We start from the raw sequence: 20,354 nt of genomic DNA on the forward strand, positions 1-20,354 counted from the left end.
ATACACACACAGACACACACACTTACCCTTCTCTCTTCCACCCCCCTGCTATGAGACAGACACATGCACACCATGAGAGAGACAATAGTCACAACTCAGGGGTTTAACTTGCACCGTTCACTTCACGTTTCTCCCCTCCTGCTTGGTGCTAAGGCAGTTGCTGCCTCCAGAGCTGTTGATGACTTTTAAAAAATGTTATTTTTTCCCTCTCTCAAAAGACACTTCAACAGTCGTCTCTCCTACACTGGACAATTTTAAGATTTTTAATAATGATGAATCAGATGCAGATTGAAGGCTTAATTAGCCCTGGAGAGAAAGTAAGAAAGAAAGAAAGAAAGAAAAGAAGCTTTTCATCCTGAAGGAAGAAGGACTGGTGTCCATTGCCTGCCCTCTGCTGCCTGGGCTGGTCCCTCTGCCCAACTGGCCCTTGTCACTGATTCATCAACCACTGAATAAGGTGGGGTGAGACACCCCAGTAAGGGGAGGTGCTGGGAGAAAGCACAGGGGGAGAAAGACTGGGGAAGGAGTCTGAGAGGGGGCAGCAATTCTATTAAAAGGTTTGTGAATAATCTAGGAAGGATGTCAAACAGCTTTCTCCAGAAAAACCTTTTAAGCTGTCAATCATCTCTAATCATTCCCCAGGGCAGTGGCTGTAGCTACTGCTCATTTATTGCTGTTTATCATTGTCATTGTTGTCATTCGGTAATGCCAATCAGTCATCCTGGTGATCCTAGCGTTGTGAGAGGTGCCATTCAGAGCAGCTCATCTAAACAAAGAGGTGTAAGACAGGGTCTTTGCTCTTGATGCCTTCTAGCTGTAGTGGGTCTGGGCTGTAGTTCTAGAGGAAGTAAAACAAAATTGCTCCAAGAAGCACTAATCAATCAATCAATCAATGGAACTAACCAGACTTCTTGCCCTTCCTGAATGGGGATATATATATAAGGCTGTTCCTCGATTGTTTGATTTGTCTTGCAATCTTCCGTGAGGGGCTGCCATCTCAACTCTCCCAGAAAAAAAAAAAAAAAACAACTTCTTGGCTTAAAGTCATTCCAAAAAAGAGAGTCCATATTGTCCCTCCATAGATTATTAATAGTAATAATTGGCATTTACATAGCGATTTAAGATTTACAAGCATTTTACTTAATTATTTTGTCTGATTGTCATTGCTACTAAGCATGGATGAGGAAACGGAGGCTCGTAGAAGTTGTCTGTGGTCGTGTAGTTATTAAGGTTTAGAAATGGGATTTGAAGTTAGGTCTTCCCCAGGTGAGGTGGTCTTTGAGAGCAAGGATTGTCTTTTGCCTCTTTTTGTATCCCCAGCACTTAGCACAGTGCCTGACATACAGTAGGGATTTAATAAATATTTATTAACTGACTGACCTTGAATATAACATGTTAGCCACGAAACCACATTGTCTACTTGTTACCCTGGCAGCTGGCAGAATTATTTTGGATGCCTGACCTAAGTCCCCTCTACTCCAATTTAAACTGATTCTATTTCAGTTGTTCATTTTTGAAGAGGACCAATGATATCACTGATGAGGTCTTGACTTATGTATGAAATAGATTTAAGTGAGGCAGGTACACAGAGTCATCAGCCTCATCCTCTCTCCAGTAGAGCCAAAGGTATGGGCCATAGATGTTGTGATTGGAAGGAATTGGGCTCTGTTCATACTGCTTGGTAAAAAGGTGTTTTTTTCCTGTCTGAAACTATCACAAAATCACATCCCTGAATTGACAGAGGGTTGAGGTTAGATGTGAAGAGAAAGATTGTTCCCAAAATTATTATGGTAAACTTTTGCTACTTCAGAAGGTAGAATGTGGTTAGTTGAAGAACCTGGCTGATAGAAATCACAGATTATAACATTTTAGGCTTTTTTATAGGTGAGAAAAATGATGTTGAGAAAAGTAAGAGCACCCAATGTGATTTTCTGAACATTCTAGGTGTTTCAGACCAAGTTTGCTGGGTTAGATAGTCACACGATTGTATGAATACTAGAACCCAGACCTACTGATTCGTAGTTCACAGATTTTACCCCTGCCCTACACTGTCTCTTATTGTGGAAAATATGGAGGGGAGAGTATGGAAGAAGTGAGAGTCTAATGGGAAGGACACTGGATTTGGAGTTCAGATCCTCATTCTGCTACTTGTTATCTATGTGACTATCTTTTTGGGGTTCAGTTTTCTCACATCTAACATGAAGCAGATAGACCACATGATTTTTAAGATAATTTCCTGGTTTTAATCCCAGCAAGACCTACTAGAAAAGAATTATGGTCAACAAGCATTTGTTAAGCATTAACTTTGACCAGGCACTGTGCTAAGCACTGCAGCTATGCAGATAGACAAAAATGTTACCTGTTTTCAAGGCTATTACATGCTAATGGGGGAATAATGTGCAAACAATTATATTAATACGTGATCTCTCTTTCTCTCTCTCTTTTTCCCCCTCTCCCTCTCTCCCTCCCCCTTCCCCTTTTCTCTCTTTTGCCCTCTTTCCCTCTCTCCCTTTCTTCCTCTGTGTTTCTGTCTATCTCTGTCTCTTGTAAATTGGAGGTAATCTCAGAGGGAAGGTACTAGCATTGAGGAGATCTGGGAAAGGCTTTTTGCAGAAGGCAGGATATTAGCTCAGGCTTGAAGGAAGCCAGAAAAATCAAAAGGCAGAGACGAGAAAGGAGAGAATTTCAGGCATAGGGGTAGACAGTGAAAATGCCTGGAGTTGAGAGATGGAGAGTCAGGTTCAAGGAAGAGTGAGAAAGTCAATGTCATTGGATTGTTGAGTATGGAAAGGAGTAAAGTACGAGGAGACTGGAAAGTTAGAAATGGACTAAGTTAAGAAAAGCTTTAAAAGTCAAGCAGAGGGTTTTAACATATTCAAAAGAAGAGATACAGTGAAGAAAAATGTGAATGTAAATTTTAGCTGCGGAAATGAGAGAAAAAAGGAATGATCATTGACATCAGAAACAGTTTGTTGGTAGAGTTCTGAGCTGGCAATCAAGGGATCTGAGTTGTTATTCCAACTCTGTGACCAACCCTCTGTTTGAATAGATAATAATGTGGTGCAACATCTAGCCCCAAAGAAACTATTCTGGGAGGAGATAGAGAATTGTGAAGAAAAAGATATTTTTCATCTATGTACCTGTATCACATTCAAGATTTGCATGCATTTTTTTTTCTAGTTTACTCTATATTAGCATCAGGTCAGGAGAAAATTCTTTAAACTTAGATTTACTCCATGGTATCTGTTCCCTTAGAGGCAACATTATTAGTAGAGAGAATGTTGGATTCAGAATCAGAGAGACCTGGGTTCATATCTCAACTTTGTCACTAATTTTATGACCTTAAGACAAGCTATTTAATCTTTTCATGCCTCAGATAAAAATAACAACAGCAATTACAATGACGACAGCTAGTTTTTATATGACAATATAAGGTTTTGCAAAAATACTTTACATACACATACACACATAGGTATATATGTATGTGTATATGTAGATCTTCATACACATACATCTATGTCTGTATTTATCTATCTATGGTCTTAGGAAGTCATAGAGAGTTTGAGAGTCACATTGGGGGAGGGAGATCTCCACGCTGATGAAATTACAGAGCTTTCTCTAACTTGTTTGTCTTTTGGGTGACTGATACTTGTGATCGGAGTCTTCATTCCTGCTTATCCCATGGCAGGCTCGTGTATGCTGAGGTAGAGAAGAAGAGGTGACTTGTTATAACTGATCAGGATGTGGACACTCACCCTTTGACTCTCCTGTAAGAATGTGATGTCACCTCACAAATCCAAATCCAGTCTTCCATAGCTGTGATGACAGTGGGAATAATGATGACTCATGTTTATGTAGCACTTAGTTTACAAAATGCTTTCCTTGTAACAACTATGACACAAAGTAGTACACATTCCCATTTGACTGATGAGGAAGCAGTATCAGAGAGCTTCTATAGATTTTCTAAGATTGTATACCTGGAGTAGGATTCGCGTCCAGGTTCAGTGCTCTTTTTCCCATATCCCACTTCCCCTCTTTGGTACCACTGGAATGATAATGTGACTGTTTTTCTATCTTCCAGACCAATGATGCCTTAGGAGCCACCTGGAATTGGCTGTACTTCATCCCCCTCATAATCATCGGGTCCTTCTTTGTTCTCAACCTTGTCCTGGGAGTGCTTTCCGGGTAAGCATAGTTCTCTGATATGTTACCTAGTGTAAACTTTCTTCTTCTCCCCATCATAAGGCTTGGATATCTTGGTTATGGGAATGCAGACATCTCAGAGCATCCTCGTGGTAAGATGCTCCCATAGGCTTTCCTTTCCAGGGACTCCAGGGTGGTGATACTGACCCAGGAGCTAAACAAAGATCTCCCATGACTAGTACCATTGGGCTATTCCTGGAAGCCCTAGCTGAGATTTAGAAATGAATACTGATGTCTGTCATTGGGGCAACTTGAATTGTTGTCGTTCAGTTGTTTTAGTCATGTCCAACTCTTTGTGACCCCATGGGGTTTTCTTGGCAAAGATACTGGAGTGGTTTGCCATTTCCTTCTCCAATTCACTTGAGAAAACTGAAGCACACAGTGTTAAGTGACTTGCGCAGGAGCACACAGCTAGTACGTCTCTGAAGCCTGATTTGAACTCAGGAAGAGGAGTCTCCCTGACTCCAGGCCTGGCACTCTATCCACTGTTATTGCTTAGTTGCCCCAGCTTAAATTAGTCAGCCTTTATTGAATGCCCAATTGAATGCTCTTTGTCTCAAATTGTGCTGCCCTTGGGGAATAGAAGAGAAAATTTAGACATGATTTTAGTCCTTGAGAAGCTTATAAACTTTATAGGGAGATAAGACAAACATTGAAAAATCAAAGAACAACATGGTATATAATTAAGGGTAGAAACTGTGTGGTGCATATAATAAGCATGATGAGAGCTTGGTGACAGGAGAAATCATTGAGAGGAGTTTTCATGGAGGGAGACTTCATGAGGGCTAGATTGGTTTGGGATAGGTGGATAGGATCCTAGATCCTCGATAAGGTCCTATATCTAAATTGGGACAGGACCTCAGAGCCTATTTTGTCAGACCCACTCATTTTACTGGTGAAGAAACAGATCTAGGGAGGTTAAGTGAACTGCCCAAGGTCATACAGATAGTAAGCTCTGGAGGCAGGGTATGAACACCTCTCCTTTGACTCCAGAGCTCTTTGCACTCTACAATGCTGCTTTCTATAGTAAGGTTATGGGCATTTCATATAGGGAGAACAGCATAAACAAAGGTGCAGAAGCAAGAATTACTATGATAAGTTAATTGCAGCAATGTGACTAACCTGACTTTAAAAATATCAAAGAGGCTCATAGTTTCTAGCCTTTCCTTATGATAATTTTATACTTGAAAACATACAATAACCAACCAAATGGGAATTTCTCTTCTGGAATTATTTGTCTCCAACATGGAAGAACTGATTTGCTGGAGTGGAAATGATGGGAACTTGAGGGAAAGTCACTAGACCATCTGAGAGTTTGTGATGGAGAAGGTGGGGAGGGCAGGGGTGGGGGGAGAAGCCAGGCATGACTTGTCATACATGTTAAATTTTAGGACAGCGAATTTTAAAGGTTCATAGAAAGGATAAGAAGGATGATTTCACCTAAAATTCTACAGGGCAAGTCACCCCTGGAGGGATAGGAGACTCTGAAGAGTGAAATTCTAAAAATACAAAGAGAAACACTTCTAATGAGAGGGAATTGTCGTCTAAAGAAACTGATGTGAATTCACAGGGAGCTAATCCATCAAATCATGTTTGAAAAATATTTACACAAAAGATGGAATAAAGGGCAAGTAATGGAGGCTGAATACTAAAGTGTGGCATAGTCCTGTAATGAGTTCCTTTGCTAGGTATCTACTAATCATCCCTTTAATAAATCATTCTAAAATAATAATATAATAAGCATGATGGGAACTTGGTGACAGGAGAAATCATTGTGAGGAGTTTTCATGGAGGGAGACTTCATGAGGGCTAGATTGGTTTGGGATGGGTGGACAGGATCCTAGATCCTCGGTAAAGTTCTCTATCTAAATTTGGACAGGACTTCAGAGGCTATCTTGTGTGTGTGTGTGTGTGTGTGTATGTGTAAGTAATCTGTGGAGATTTAAGAGCACACCTTTCCTTGACTAATTCAAGTCATCTGGCCCAGATTATTGGGCCAATTATAGACCAAGACACCGAAGGAACTGACATTTGTCATTGCTGAGCCATCATTAATGATTTTTTTAAAGATCATAGATAACAGGAAAGGTGCCACTTGACGATGTAAAGATAGTTGTCCTGGTTTTCAAAAAAAGGGGGAAAGAATTGAGTGTGTAAACCATATAGATCAGTGAGCTTGACGTTGATGCTTCCTAGAATTCTAGAACATGTAATTCAAGGATTGGATAGTGAATGATCCCAAAGAGTCAGCATGGCTTCATTAAGAACAGGAAAGGCCAGACTAATAGCATTCCTTTTTTTCCAGGTTTAGCAAAGTAATGGAGAGAATTGCTGTAGACCTAGTTTACTTAGATTTTAGCAGAGCATTAGACAAAGCTTCTCTTGCAATTCTTTCTTGTGGACAAAATGGAGAGATATGAACTATAGGATAGTACAGTTAGTTGAATTCAAAAATTGTTTGAACAGCCAGACCCACGGTGTAGTTATATCCATTTGGGAGGAGATCTCTCTATCCAAAGGAAACTCTTCTTGACCCTGTGCTCTTTAACATTGTTGTCCATGACTTGGGTAAATGGCATAGAATTAAACAAGAAGATCTCAAAGTTTGGCTTATCATTAGTCCAAAGAAAACAAGACACGTTTCCTAGGGTATTTTGTCATCTCATATTGCAGTATCCATGACAAGTAACATTATTTGTCAAAATACCACCGTGAAAATACTTTTTTCCTTATCAGTCAATACACATTACAGAAGATGAGGAGATAGAAAAAGTCTATGAAGAACTTGGTGAGGGCCCTCCAAACTAAATCAACATATATTATCAGTCCTCGGTGACTTCTATGCAAAGGTAGGCTTAGGGGAAGACTGAAAAAATACATTGGAAATCATGGTTCAGAAGTTAAAGATGAGAGAGATTTTTTAAGCAATTGGGGTTAAGTAACTTGCTCAAGGTTACAAGGCCAGTTATTTCTGGGTGTGGTGCTAAGTATCTGAGCCCAGATTCGATCCCAGATCATCCCAACTCTGGGGCCAGTGCTCTTACTCATTGAGCCACCTGGACACCCCATAAAAATGATTAAAGGCATGGAGACTGCCCATGACTTTTTTATAAATTATTTTTTTTGTCAGTGATATGGTAAGCACCAAGTGACACTGTAAATAATGAAACCAATCACATTATAGCAGATAAAAAAGTATTGATTAATAAAAATCATTCATGTTTATAAAGCACTTTAAGTTTTGCAAAGAATTATACACATACATACACTCACAATACTCTATATACTCATATATATACTGTCTGTCTCTGATTCTCTCTCCCTCTCTCTCTGTCTCTGTCTCTCTCTCTCTGTCTCTCTCTGTGTGTGTATATATTCCTTATAACAACCAAATGTGAGTTAGGTGCTGTTCATACACACATGTATATATTCATATGTACACACACATACAGATATATCTGTTGATCTAATCTCCATGTAGATACATCTATCTGTCTCCAGCCCTTATCTCTTCTCTGAGTTCCAGACCCACAATTCTGTCATGTCTGGAATGCTCTCTCTCCTTGTCTCTATTCCGTATTTTCCCTAGTATTCAAGTCTAAGGGACTCAGCTCAAATTCTACTTTCTGAAGAGACCTTTCAGGGTCTCCCTCCTCACCCCCTGGCCTTATTTTCCTTGTATTATTACAGTAGTCTTCTAGCTGGTCTTGCTGCCTCAAGCCTTTCTCTTCCTCAATGCAAACTTTACACAGCTGTCAAAATGATTTTGCAAAGTAAAAATCTGACTGTCACTCCCTAGATCAATAAACATCAGTGGCTCCCTGTTACCCCCAAGGGCCAATAAAAACTCCTGTTTTTAGCATTTAAAATCGTTCACAACCTGGTCCTGACCTATCTTTCCATCCTCATTGCACATTACTTTCCTCCATGTACCCCATGGTCCAGCCAAAACAATTGGCTTTGAAGTCCATCTTCTGCCTCTGTGATACTGACCTGGCTGTCCCCCTTACCAAGAATGTACTCTTTTTGAGAATCTTCTCAATACCTGACTCAAATGACACATTCTATATAAGGCTAGTATCTTCCTCCATCACCTTTTGTAATTTTTCTGTATCTGTTTGTGTGTGTATGGGGTCTAAGTTCCTAGGGAACAGAGACTGTTTTCACTTTTATTCAATGCCCAGCATACAACTGGTCACACAGCAGGTACTTGAAAACCAAATATCCATTGATTGCATGATGTGTATCCGAGACAGATGGCCCTAAACCATAAATAACAGGCTAGCGATTCACCTTGTTTTCCAATGCTTGAATATTGCCTCACTGCTACAATCCTGCATTGGTTCCCCTTATGACCTTGTCCCAATCCCTTAATGTATGCATTTCCCTAAGGGTTTTCTCGAAGGCTTCTCTCTACCCACTCTCAGTCTTACCCCCAAGGTTGCAACTACCCCATCAGTGTACTCAATTCTCAGATCTAGATCTCTAACCCTCATCTCTCCTTGAGTTCTAGACCCACATTTCCATTTCTTATAAAACACCTCCACCTAGATGTTCCATAGTGGGACCCCAAACTCAATGTGCCCAACTGATTTGTCTTTCCTCCCAATACCTTTTCCACCCTCTTCTGACCTTACTGCTTCTGTTTGTGATATTAGCAGTCATGTTGTTCTCCCACATACAAAACCTTGGGTTTATCCTTGACAAATCTCTCCCTTACCTTTCAGATTCAATCAGTTACCAAGTCCGATCAATCCCACCTCCATAACCTCTTTTATATCTATCTGGACTCTCTAGTCTCACTGACACTACCCTAGTACAGGTCTTTATTACCACCCACCTGCATTACTGCCACAGCCTCCACCCCCACCATCCTTCAATCTGTTCCATACTGTTGGCAGGATATTCTGTCTGACTCACTGATATGGTCATGTTAACCCACTATCCAAAAATTCTTTGTGACTTTCTCAGGCCTCGAGTCAAGTCCAAAACCTTTGCATGGCATTCAAGGCTTTCCATATATTGATGTCACCTTATTTTTTCCAGGCTTATTTCATATTATTCCTCTCCATACCATTTATACTTTAGTCAACCTGTACTGTTCTCTGGCCATGGAACTTCCATCCCCAGTGACATCCCACTTCTTTGCCTCTCCTCATACTGGTCCCAGTGCCCAGGATGTCCCACTTTCCACTCCTCACCTATCACTTTATATATGTTTCTAGATTTATTTTTATTTTCTATATTTGCCATTTCTTATGAGAAGGCACTTATTTATCATGTTTATCTGTGTTTAGATCTTACCTCTTTACAGAAAGTAAGCTTCATGAGGGCAGGAACTTAAAAAAACACTTCATATGTCCCACAAAATGCTCTGCAAACTGTAGGTTCTTGTAATGTTAATGGGATTTGAGATCTTCCCTACCTATTAATAGGCTTCATGTGGAATCCATTAAGGGAAGCTTGCTTGTAGAAAGGCTTTCACACCTTTAGCTAATTTCTAACTAGGTACTGAGTCACAAGTGTTGTGATGGTGTGTGTGTGCACACGCATGCACGTGTGTGCGTGCACACGCATGCACGTGTGTGCGTGCACATGCACACACACTCTGAATTAGCATTTTGCTTTGGGGACTTGCTTATGAGAAGGATCTGGTGATTCCCTGGTTGATATTCTGAGTGGCTGTTTGTAGCTCCCTGACTGCTCAGATGTAAAGGCTTTCTTGATCCAGGGATGTATGTAAAGTGTATAATTGTTTCAGGCAATCAGAGCCGTGTCGGTTGGTCTTTATTTCTTTGCTTGCGTTTTCTCTGAAGTTCAGGGTACTGACTTTTCCCCTGAACTGGTGAATGTAATTTAAAAAGATTGTTGACCCCTTGAACAGCTATCTTTCCTCGTAAAGCAGATCTAAGAACCTGTGTTAAGCAGCCATCCTGGGTGTGCCAGTGTGGTTGCTGCTACAGTTCTTTTTAATGTTTGATGAATTAGAATAAAGTTTGGGAGAGTCAGAGATTTGTAGATCCATTTGCTTCTCTCCTTTCATCCTTTTAAGCACCCACCCCCAAGCCCTACCATACAAAGATCTCTAGTCTTGGCAACTCTATCAGATGTTCCCTACTCTTACTTGCTTTCTCAGGTGGTTTGATTAAGGTATCTGGGATTTAGTTTGGAGAATTTAGCATAGTTTCAGGGGCAAGGAAGAATGGACAGGGAGGATGGAAATTGTGTGCTGACAAATCATTGGCGCTTATCCAATCAGTCTCAAATATCACACTGTAAAGTGTCTTAACGTTGAAGTGAGACAGGTCACTAATGTATACGATGATGTCCTAATGACCAAAGCTTGAATTTATATTTTGCATTAACACTATAACCTTGTGAGGTAGATGGGTATGATTATTCCCATTTTAGAGATCAGAAAATTGAGGGTCAGAGAGGTTTAATAACTTGCCTATAATCACACACATATGTCAAAGCCAAGATGTAAATCCATAAACCCATTGCTTATTATATTACACTTTATAAACATATATTTGGTAGTCTTTCTGATGGATCATCTCTGATTATGCCATGGACCTTATCCTTACTTATACCTGTTCTACCTCCATGATCCAGAGCTCTGAAATTCCTTTCCCTGATTACAAAACCCTATCCTTCCATCTTTCTGTTTTATTCCTACTAAATTGATTATTTATCTTTTAATTCCACCTTTAGCCTCATAATCCCACCCACCTTCCCCAGTCTATCACCCCTGCTCTAGTCTGACTTTCCAGCCTTTGAAGTTTGACACTTAAGTTAATTAGTTTAATTATATGCTGTCCTCTCCCTTCAAATCCAGAACTTCCTTATCTTATCCCTGCTTGTGCCTTGCCAAACTACCAATCATGTATCATCCCCACCATCTGGTCCCTCTATCATCTGAGTGCTGCTGGAGGAAGTCATACAATTGTGCCAACTGGGGTCACAAATTTATACAATCTCATCTCAACCAGGATCTTACAGATTTTTTTTACTCTTCAGTGACTTATTCTATGCCCCCCTTTCTACAATGACTGCTCCAAAACTCTTCTTTCCTTAGGTGTCCTCTAACATCCCTCCCTCTTAGAAGAAGACCTCATCTCCTACTATTGCAAAAATAGAGGCTACCCATAATTAGCTCCCACCCTTCACCTATGCTATACCTTAAATTCCCTGCATGTTATCCACCATTTTCTTCTTTGTTCTAATCTCTGAAGAAAGGGCGTTTTTTGTCATTGACAAGGTTAACCCTTCTACCTATGCCTTTCATCCCATCCCTGCCTCCTTCCATGAGCTTATTCCTTTGATCACCCCCACTTTTCTGTCATTTTCAATTTTTCTTCTACCAGCTCTTTGTTTGCTGCCTACTAACCTGCTTGAGTTTCCCTTATCATTAAAAAATCACTCCACCTGATTCATCTTTCTTCTTTTCACCGTCAGACACCTAGAAAGGGTTATCTGTATTGCTTTCCAATTCCATTCCTCTCTCTTTTCAATCCTGGGCCATCTGGCTTCGGATTGTAAAAATCAACTAAAATGGAATCTGCTTTCCAAGGTTAACAATGATTTTTAAATAATTAAATCTAATGATTTTTACTCCATATTTTTAAGATCTTTCTTGACTTCTCTACAGTTTTTGATGCTGTCTGCCATTCCTTACTTCTGGAGTCTCACGCCTCCCTCAGTTTTGTGACCCTGTCCTCTCATGGTTTTTCTCTTATCTGTCTGACAACTGCTTCTCATTCTCCTTTGCTACATCGTCATCCATGTCCTCCTCTCTTGAGGTATCCCCCAAAGCCCTATCCTGGGCCTTATCTTTATCTTTACATCCTCTCTCAGTGGTTTCTTTAGCTCCCGTGAGTTCAATTATCACTTCTACCCAGAAGACTCCCGAATCAATTTATTCAGTCCTAATCTCTCTCCTGAGCTCCAGTTCCACATGAACAATGGACTCCTCAATATCTCTACCTCAATGTCCCATAAGTATCTCAAACTCGACATATTTAAAATGGAACTCATTATTTACTCTCTTAAACCTGCTCTTTATTGAAACACGGAAGGCATTCCTCAGCATTCTTTCAACCATCCACATTCACAACTTTGGAGTCATCCTTGCATTTTGAAAGTAGCATCATCTATTAGGGGAAATAAGTGCTGGATTTGGAGATTTGGATCCAAATTTGAATCTCAGTTCTTCCACTTGCTATTTTTGTGGCCCTGGGAAAGTCACACTACCTCTTTGAATCTCATTTCTCTCTTTTGTGAAATGAGGAGGTTGAACTCGATTACCTCCAAAGTCTCTTCTCACATTAAATGTATTACCCTATAAGTGTTTCCAATCCATCCTTCATGTAGCTTCCAAGTTAATCTTTCTAAAGCAGAGGTCAGATCATGTCCATGCCTTGCCCAAAGATTTTCAGTGACTCCTTCCCTGTAGCCTGGAGGATAAGGACAAAGTCCCCTTTGACATTTAAAGCCCTTTCCAATCTAGCTCCATCCTACTTTTCCAGATTTATTTCTCATTTCTCCCCTTTATGTACTCTATGTTCTATTCAGACTAACCTTTTAGCTGCATTTTGAACTAGACATTCCCCCTCCTCCTCTGTTCCTTTCTACAGGGTAACAGCCCCTGCCATCCTCCTTCCCTTAGAGTGCACTCACTAGAGACTTCCAACTCTTAGAATCCTTAGCTTCCCTCCAAGGCACAACTCAGGTACCTCCTCCAGCAGGAAGCCTTCCTGATTCCCATGATTTTTAGTGTTTTCTCCCTTTTCAAATTATCTTGTGCTCACTTAATTGTTTATATGCAGTCTGTATGCCAGTAAAATATAAGCTTCTTGAGGACTAACTCTGTTTTTCATTTTTGTCTTTATCTCTAGCAACTAGCCCTTCATCAGTGCTTGTTGAACTGAATTGAAATTGTCATGAGCCAGCTGTGAGCCCCATTTGCTTGCTTTCAGCTGGAAATGGCTCTTGTTAGGGGAGGAAGGTAACATAATTCCAGAAGAACAGATGCCTCCTTAGCCTTTCTGGAGGAATCAACAGCAGCAGCAGTTGGGAATAGCTGGTGTGAACAAATTCTGACATTTAAAAGAGTGTTTGCACTAAGGACCCTGCAGACCAGGATTAGAATATTTCTTCCCCTAGTTTTATGCTGTCAGTTTTGTTTCTCTTCTCCTTTTTCTTACTGATGCATAACTCATTTTGGAGATATTTTCATTCAAGGGCCAGGGAGGATTTTGTGGTGGTGGCAGAGGATAGGGGAGGGAGGGAGAAGTGGGTACTATGTAGCATACAGGTAGAAGAGGGTACAGATGGTACCTGCTATAGCATGTGGGAGATTCTTTTGGGATCCTCCCACTGGGCTGGCTTTGCAGGGAATGGTTGAATGGAATTGCTGGCTTGTTACCTTGACACTTACGCTATAGTATTTAAGAGGTAAGATAGCGGAAATGATGGTAGTGTACTTCTGATTAGAGCAGTCTATATGTAGTAGTAAGCATTGCATGGGGTATGTGTGTGTGTGTGTGTGTGTGTGTGTGTTTAGATAGTGATACAGTCATTGTCTAAAAAAACATAGAGAACACAGAGTCACAGACAGAGCATTTGAGGCTAGGAGTAGCTGGACCTTTGATTGCAGATGCTATGGTACTGAGTGCTAGGTCTTTCCTTCCTTATACTATCATTTAGTGGCTCATAGGTACTAATGGGGGATGCTCTTATTTGGATTTTCTTGGCCATGAGTTATTCTCCCATCTCATTGTTTCTTCTTAGTTTTCTTTACTGATTCTTTATCCACATCATAACCATTAACAGTGGGGGTCACCCAAGGCTCTGTCTTAAGCCCTCCTCTTTTCACTCTATACCACCTCACTTGATGATCTCGTAAACTCCCATGAATTCAATTGTTATTTCTATGCAGATGATTCTCACATCTGCTTATCTAGCCCTCACCTCTCTCCTAAACTACAGTACTGTACCATCAACTGCTTTTTGGACGTCTCAATCTGAATGTATCATAAGCATCTCTAACTCAATGTGTCCAAAACAGAACTCATTCTCTTTCCTCCTAAAACATTTCCTCTTCTGAACTTTCCTGTTACTTCCAAGGGTGCCTCCATCTTCCCAGTTTCCCAAGTGCCTAGCCACAGTTTCATCCTCAAGTCTTTACTCTCACCCCACATACCCCGTCCATTGCTAAATGCTGTTATTTCTTCCCAACATCTCTCCTATATGTTTCTTCCTCTTTCCTCAAATAGACACCACTATACTTGAGGGCCTCATCATCTCTCACTGGATTCCTGCAATAACTTTCTAATTATTCTCCTTGATTCAAGTTTTTCCCTACTGCAACCCATCCCATCTCCCACTTAGCTACCAAAGTGGTGTTTTTTTTAAATATAAGTCTGATCATATCACTTCTTTTCTCTCTTCCCCCTCAAATTCCAGTGGCTCCCTATTACTTTCCAGATTCAATGTAAAGTTCTCTGTTTTGCATTTAAAGCTCTCCATCACCTGGCCTCTTCCTACTAGTGCAGTCTTACACTTCAGTTGCCTTCATGTACTGTTCGATCCAGCTCCACTGGGGCACTTGTTCTCCCTCTTTCTCCCATCTCTGAGAATTCTCACTAGCTGTTCCATACCTGGAATGCTCTCCATCCCTCCCTTTACTTCTTAGTTTCCTCTAAGACTCTGCTTCAAGCCCACCTTTTGCAGAGTAGTCCTTCTAGGTATTAGAGCCTTCCTTCTGAAATCACCTTCCATCTACTATGATTATGACTCACATGGACCGAGTTTACATTTTATCTCCATCATTAGAATGTGAACTTCATGAAGTTAAAAACTGTGTTCTACTTCCTTTGTATCTTTCCCATTTATGTTGTTGTTCAGTCATTTCTGTCATGTCTGACTCTTTGTGACCCCATTTGGGGTATTCTTGGAGGAGATCTTAGAGTGGTTTTCCAGTTCTTCTCTTTGGATCGCTTTACAGATAGAGAATCTGAGACAAAGAGGGTTAAATGACTTGTTTCAGGTCACACAGCTAGTAAATGTCTGAGGTCATATTTGAACTTGTCTTCCTGACTCCGGGCCAAGCACTTTATCTGCTGTGCCACCTAACTTCTCCCACCTATCATACAGCAAGTGCTTAATAAATGCTTATTGACTGACAAGATCTAGATGTCAGGAAGGTAAATGATGATAATCTCATGGTCAACATCTACCAGAGAGATGCATCCTAATTTTATCATTTATGCTTATTCCCATAGAGGGATTGCCTAAAAATGAGTATTATAATTTAAAGCCCATCTTCTTTCTGATCTGAGCCAGATAGAAGACAACTCCTAGAGAGCAAAACAGTTTTCTTCTAAGGACACTGAATAGCTGGAGCCCACAGATTCCAGTATCCCATTGTAAACCGTTCTCTAGCTGATCCTACCCTGTTCTGGACCCTCACTCACAGATCCCATGCCTTCATCACTGTGAAGCCCAGTGGTCTGACCTTCACTATTTTACAAGCTCCCACCCTGCACTGCTATTGGCTGCTTTTCATTGTAATTCATGGTAATATCAATCTTGTTCCTTAACCTCCTATTCATGGAAGTTCTTAAGGCCTTAGCCCCAAGAGAAGACTAATGCATAAGTGATACAAAGTAAACAATGAATCTCAGTGTAAAAAAGTACTGATCTGATCATTTCAGTTACTGGTTGGCCCTACATCTTACAGAATTGATGTTACTTTTAAACCAGCTACCCTTCCAAACCTCTGTAGGGGTTTAGCTCTGGGCTTTGACATCATGGTTATGCAATGTCAGGACCTCAGGACCCTGAAGTCTTTATACCAATGTCATTTCTGCCTGGTTTCTCCCTAGACAGAATGGAGATTTTCTCAAGGAACTTCTGTCCTGCATTGGTACTGTCCAACTCCTGGCTTTCTGAACTTTAGTTTATTGGTGCATCTCCATACACCCAACCAATTTGTAATAAACACTGATACCTTACTTAGTCTTGACACTGGCCATAAATTCCCCAATGGTCATATGATCACTGGCTACTTTTTTGTCTATATTATCAACCATTTCCATCACCCCGAAGAGGATCCATCACAGAACATTACTCTGAGATTAATAGTTTGCTAATGCCCAACACCCTGCCCTACCCTTTGACATATAGACAGGTTGCCGTAATTTGTTTGCAGGAAATCTATTAAAATTTATATTGAGAAGCAGCTGATGAACCAGCTCTGGGTGTTTTTCTCTTGTTGTTTGGTAATGACCAACAGACCAAGCTCTGAATTGTCCAGATTTTTTTTTAAAGGAAGGACATGAATTGAAGTAAATCCTAAAGAGAATGGCCAAGATAAGGAAGGGGCTGGATCCTCTGCCATATGATGGACAATCAAAGAAACATTGGTCCTTGGAAAGGAGAGAACGTAGGGGGCATAATACCTATCTGGACAGAATCAGGAGTAATAGGTGAAAGTTGCAGAGACAGATTTAGACTTGATGTAAAGACAACCTTCCCAACAATTTAGAGCCATTCAAAAGTAATATGTGCTACATTGGAAAGTGGAAGACTCCATCTTACTGTAGGCCTTCAAGCAGAGTCCTGAAAGAGCTGGAGGTGCACTTTTTGGAAATATTACGAAGGCACCTGTTGAGATATGAGCTGGACTAGAAGGTACCTGTTGAGACACGAGCTGAAATCTTTTCTGACTCTGGGAATCTGTGATCTATTGTGGTGGGGAAATGGAAGGAGGAGGGAGGGAAAGGGGAGAGTAGTAAAAGTATCGATGTTTGTAGAAGATAAAAAAAAGTGTGAAAATATATTTGTAAGGAGGAGCCCACATCCGACGCTGTCAGGAATGCGGTGAAGTTGTTGGGGTGTGGGTTTGTTGGGTGGAGCGTTCCATATTTACAAAGGAAGTGTGGGGAGCAGCACTGTAACCTTTTTACTTGTCTCAAAGGAAATGGGATTTTGATGAAAACCATTACCTTGGGTTTGAAGAGAAGCAGAGCTTCCTATCTCCATGGAAACAGACCACAGCTGCACAAGCATGTCCCAAAGTATTGTCAGGGGTTTCAGAACAAGAGAATCACACAAACAATGATGACCCCGAGCCACCACAGCAGGGTCTCCTCCAGCTCCAGAAAGGCTCTGAAAGGAATTCATTAGGAACTTGGGAAGGAGATGGGGAAAATTAGGCGATGTTGTTCCTGCTTATATACCCTGGGATGCTTCTCCAGTACTTTGTACTAGGCAAAATACTTTCATATCCATTTCCTCATTTAAAGCCTACAATAACCAAGTAGATAAGGGCAAGTTTTGCTATTATTATTCTCTCTCTCTCTCTGTATGTGTCTCTGACTCTGTCTCTCCCACCCTCTGTCTCTGTCTCTTTCTCTCTGTCTGTCTCTGTCTCTGTCTTTCTGTCTCTCTCTTCCTCTGTCTCTGTACCCCTCCCTCTCCCCACTCCTCCCTCTCCACCCTCTCTCTTTCTGTCTCTGTCTGTCTGTCTATGTGTGTCTCTCTCTCTCTCTCTTCCTTGCTTTCAAAGGGCCCTGTGATTTCATTGGCATAAGTAACCTTCTGGTTAGGAAATTCTACCAATGCAGATCAACAGCTGCTTTACAAGTTACCATTTTAGAGAGTTGCCTGGGGGCCCTGAGAAATCATGTGACTTATCCAGGATCCTTCAGTCAGTCTGTTAGAAGAGGGACTTGAATCCATGACTTCCTGATGTTGAGGCTGGTTCTCTGTCCACTGTACCTTGCTGCCTATAGAAAGTGAGCCTCGAAGAGGTTAACATTTTACACCATGACAGGATTTAGAGTTGGAAGGGGTCTTAATTTTACAGACAAAGAAACTGGGCCTGAGAAGGATTAAGTGACCTGTCCAAGGCCACATGGACAGCAGGCTTGATCCCAAGTCCTTTGATTCCAAAGCCATGTTCTTTCCTGTGTTGTGATGTCTTTGGTAAAGTGACAGAATTAGTAAAAGCCCAGTCTTCTGACTTCCCAATGTGTGCTTGTTCCTCTGGGACACACTGCCTTTTTTTTCAGGACCTTGGAGAAAATCCAGAGCAGGAAAGGCCTTCTGAGGTCATCTAGTTGAACTCCCTTATTTTGTGCATGTGGTGAATGGGTCCAGAGAAATGGAGTGACTTGCCCATAGTCATATATGCTGTAACTGGCGGAGCTGAGATGTAAAGTTATTTCATTTCACAAAAGGTGTGCTCAGAGAAAGCAGTCTCCTGATCTTGTGGACATGAGTACATGTTGCAAGGTTGCTCTGCAAAGGATGATATTGTCCCCTTAGACTCCCATCTTCAGCAAGACTCATTCACTGATCTACATACAGATGTGCCCAGGTGTGCTGCACCTCCGCCCCAGACAACCAGATACACTGGTAGGCTAATCAGAAAAGAGTTGCTAGGCAAGCCTGGGAAGGGAAGAGGGGTGGCAGAGCAATGAGTCTGAAGGGATTCCACCTTCAGTTTCTGTCCTACTTTCACCTCATGGAGGAGAAGTAAAGGAATTTCACATTAGTTGGATCTAGAGAGTAGGCAGATGGTGTTGCCTGTTGTCAGCACTACTCTGTGGGTCTAGGCCTTTGGGGAGGGAGGTCCAAAGCTATGCTGGGATGATGGCCTCATGGCCTTTGACCTGCCCTGGAAATGTAGGGGGCCTGTGTAGGGTAGCTCCCTTTTGCCGTTTCCCCATGAACCAGATGAGAAATCCTTAGGGAGTGGGAAAGGGGGGAGTTGGGATTGCTTTGGTAAAGGCTTCATAAATATATAAAAAAGATGAAAAAAAGTTTTTATTTAGTTTTCCCAGGAATGGATCTCACTTAATATTGGACTTAGTTGCTATAGACCACTCTACTCACATCCTTGCCATCTCTTACTTGCCACATGCTTGACCACCCCATCTCTTTTAATCGTCATATAATACTTTAATGCCAACCCTAAGAGCATTGGCTTTAAATTCATTTATTTATTCATCAATTGTTTATTGAGTATCTCTTGAGTATAAAGTACTCTACCATGGGGATATTAAGTGATGCGGGAGATATTTTTTTTGAGGGGGGGTAAATTGGTCCAGATCTGTGGTTTTATTGGTATAAGAACTACCTGCTGTGGAAACACCTTTTTTCCTTCAATAAATCCACTGTAATTTAGAGCCTTAAGAGACAGCACAGGACCTTGAGAATTTAAGAGAACTTTTCCAAAGTTGCATTGCTAGGACCTATGAAAGGCAAGATTCGAACCCAAGTCTTTCTGACATCAAAGTCAGCATTCTACTGTGCTGCCGTCTCCCAATTCTTGTGTGAGATACAAACAAATAAATAAAACATAATCCCACATCCTTTGGGAGTTTATAATCTAGTAATTATAACATTGGGGATTCTTTTTAAAGTTCTTACATCTCCTTGTTCTTCTTCCCTCCATAGAGTGGGGGGTGAGGACAAAAACTGAGTATGTTTTATATTTTTTCCTGAAAAAGGAAGGGTCAGAGGTTTGGGGAGAGCATGCTTATACCCTTCTGGGGTTCAGGAAAACTTGGTTTGAGTGGAGTTGGTGGGTATTTGGTCTACAACTTGTTGAATTAAAATCTGAGCAAAACTTTCTGAAGTGGACTCTGCAGGCAACTCTTTTCTGGGGTTACTTTTTTACCTTAGCCATTCTCACGGAGCTGTCCAGTCACATGGTACCAAGAACACAATTTCCTGCTGCTTCTCATTGTTCTTGAGTCAGAGCAATAGGGAGATGTTCAAATGCTTTGCTGGAAAACAGAGATAAAGGTGGAGTTGGAGCATTAGCTTCAGCTCTTTGTTCCATGGTTTAAAAAGAACGTTGATAAGCTGGAGAGCACCCAGAGAAGGACAAAGTGGATGGGTAAAGGCCTTGAGTGGATGTCATAATAGAATGAGAAGAAAGCCAGAAGGAAACAGAAAAGGACGGGTAGCATGGAGAGTTGCATATTGATGTTACTATATACTTAAAAGTAAAAGTGAGCTATACTGAAAAGAGTCACGGTTTTATGTACAGTCCCCTTACTGTGTTCTACATTATATATTGTTACTGTTCAGTTGTTATTCAGTCATGGTTGACTCTTTGTGACTCCATTTAGGGT

General features: G+C 41.1%; 1 protein-coding gene across 1 annotated transcript in view; it reads left to right on the forward strand.

Moving 5' to 3' along the window:
- Nucleotides 1-20,354, forward strand: part of CACNA1E (calcium voltage-gated channel subunit alpha1 E) — a 413,658-nt gene that overhangs the window by 198,699 nt on the left and 194,605 nt on the right. The window contains exon 7 of the mRNA XM_069074371.1: nt 4,082-4,185. Within this exon, the coding sequence (XP_068930472.1) occupies nt 4,082-4,185 (104 nt within the window). The remainder of the gene's footprint in view (nt 1-4,081; nt 4,186-20,354) is intronic.

Source organism: Petaurus breviceps, unplaced genomic scaffold, assembly GCF_028583685.1.
Source record: "Petaurus breviceps papuanus isolate PSGF00001 unplaced genomic scaffold, PetGlider_PUasm1.0 90895, whole genome shotgun sequence".
NCBI lineage: Eukaryota > Metazoa > Chordata > Mammalia > Diprotodontia > Petauridae > Petaurus > Petaurus breviceps.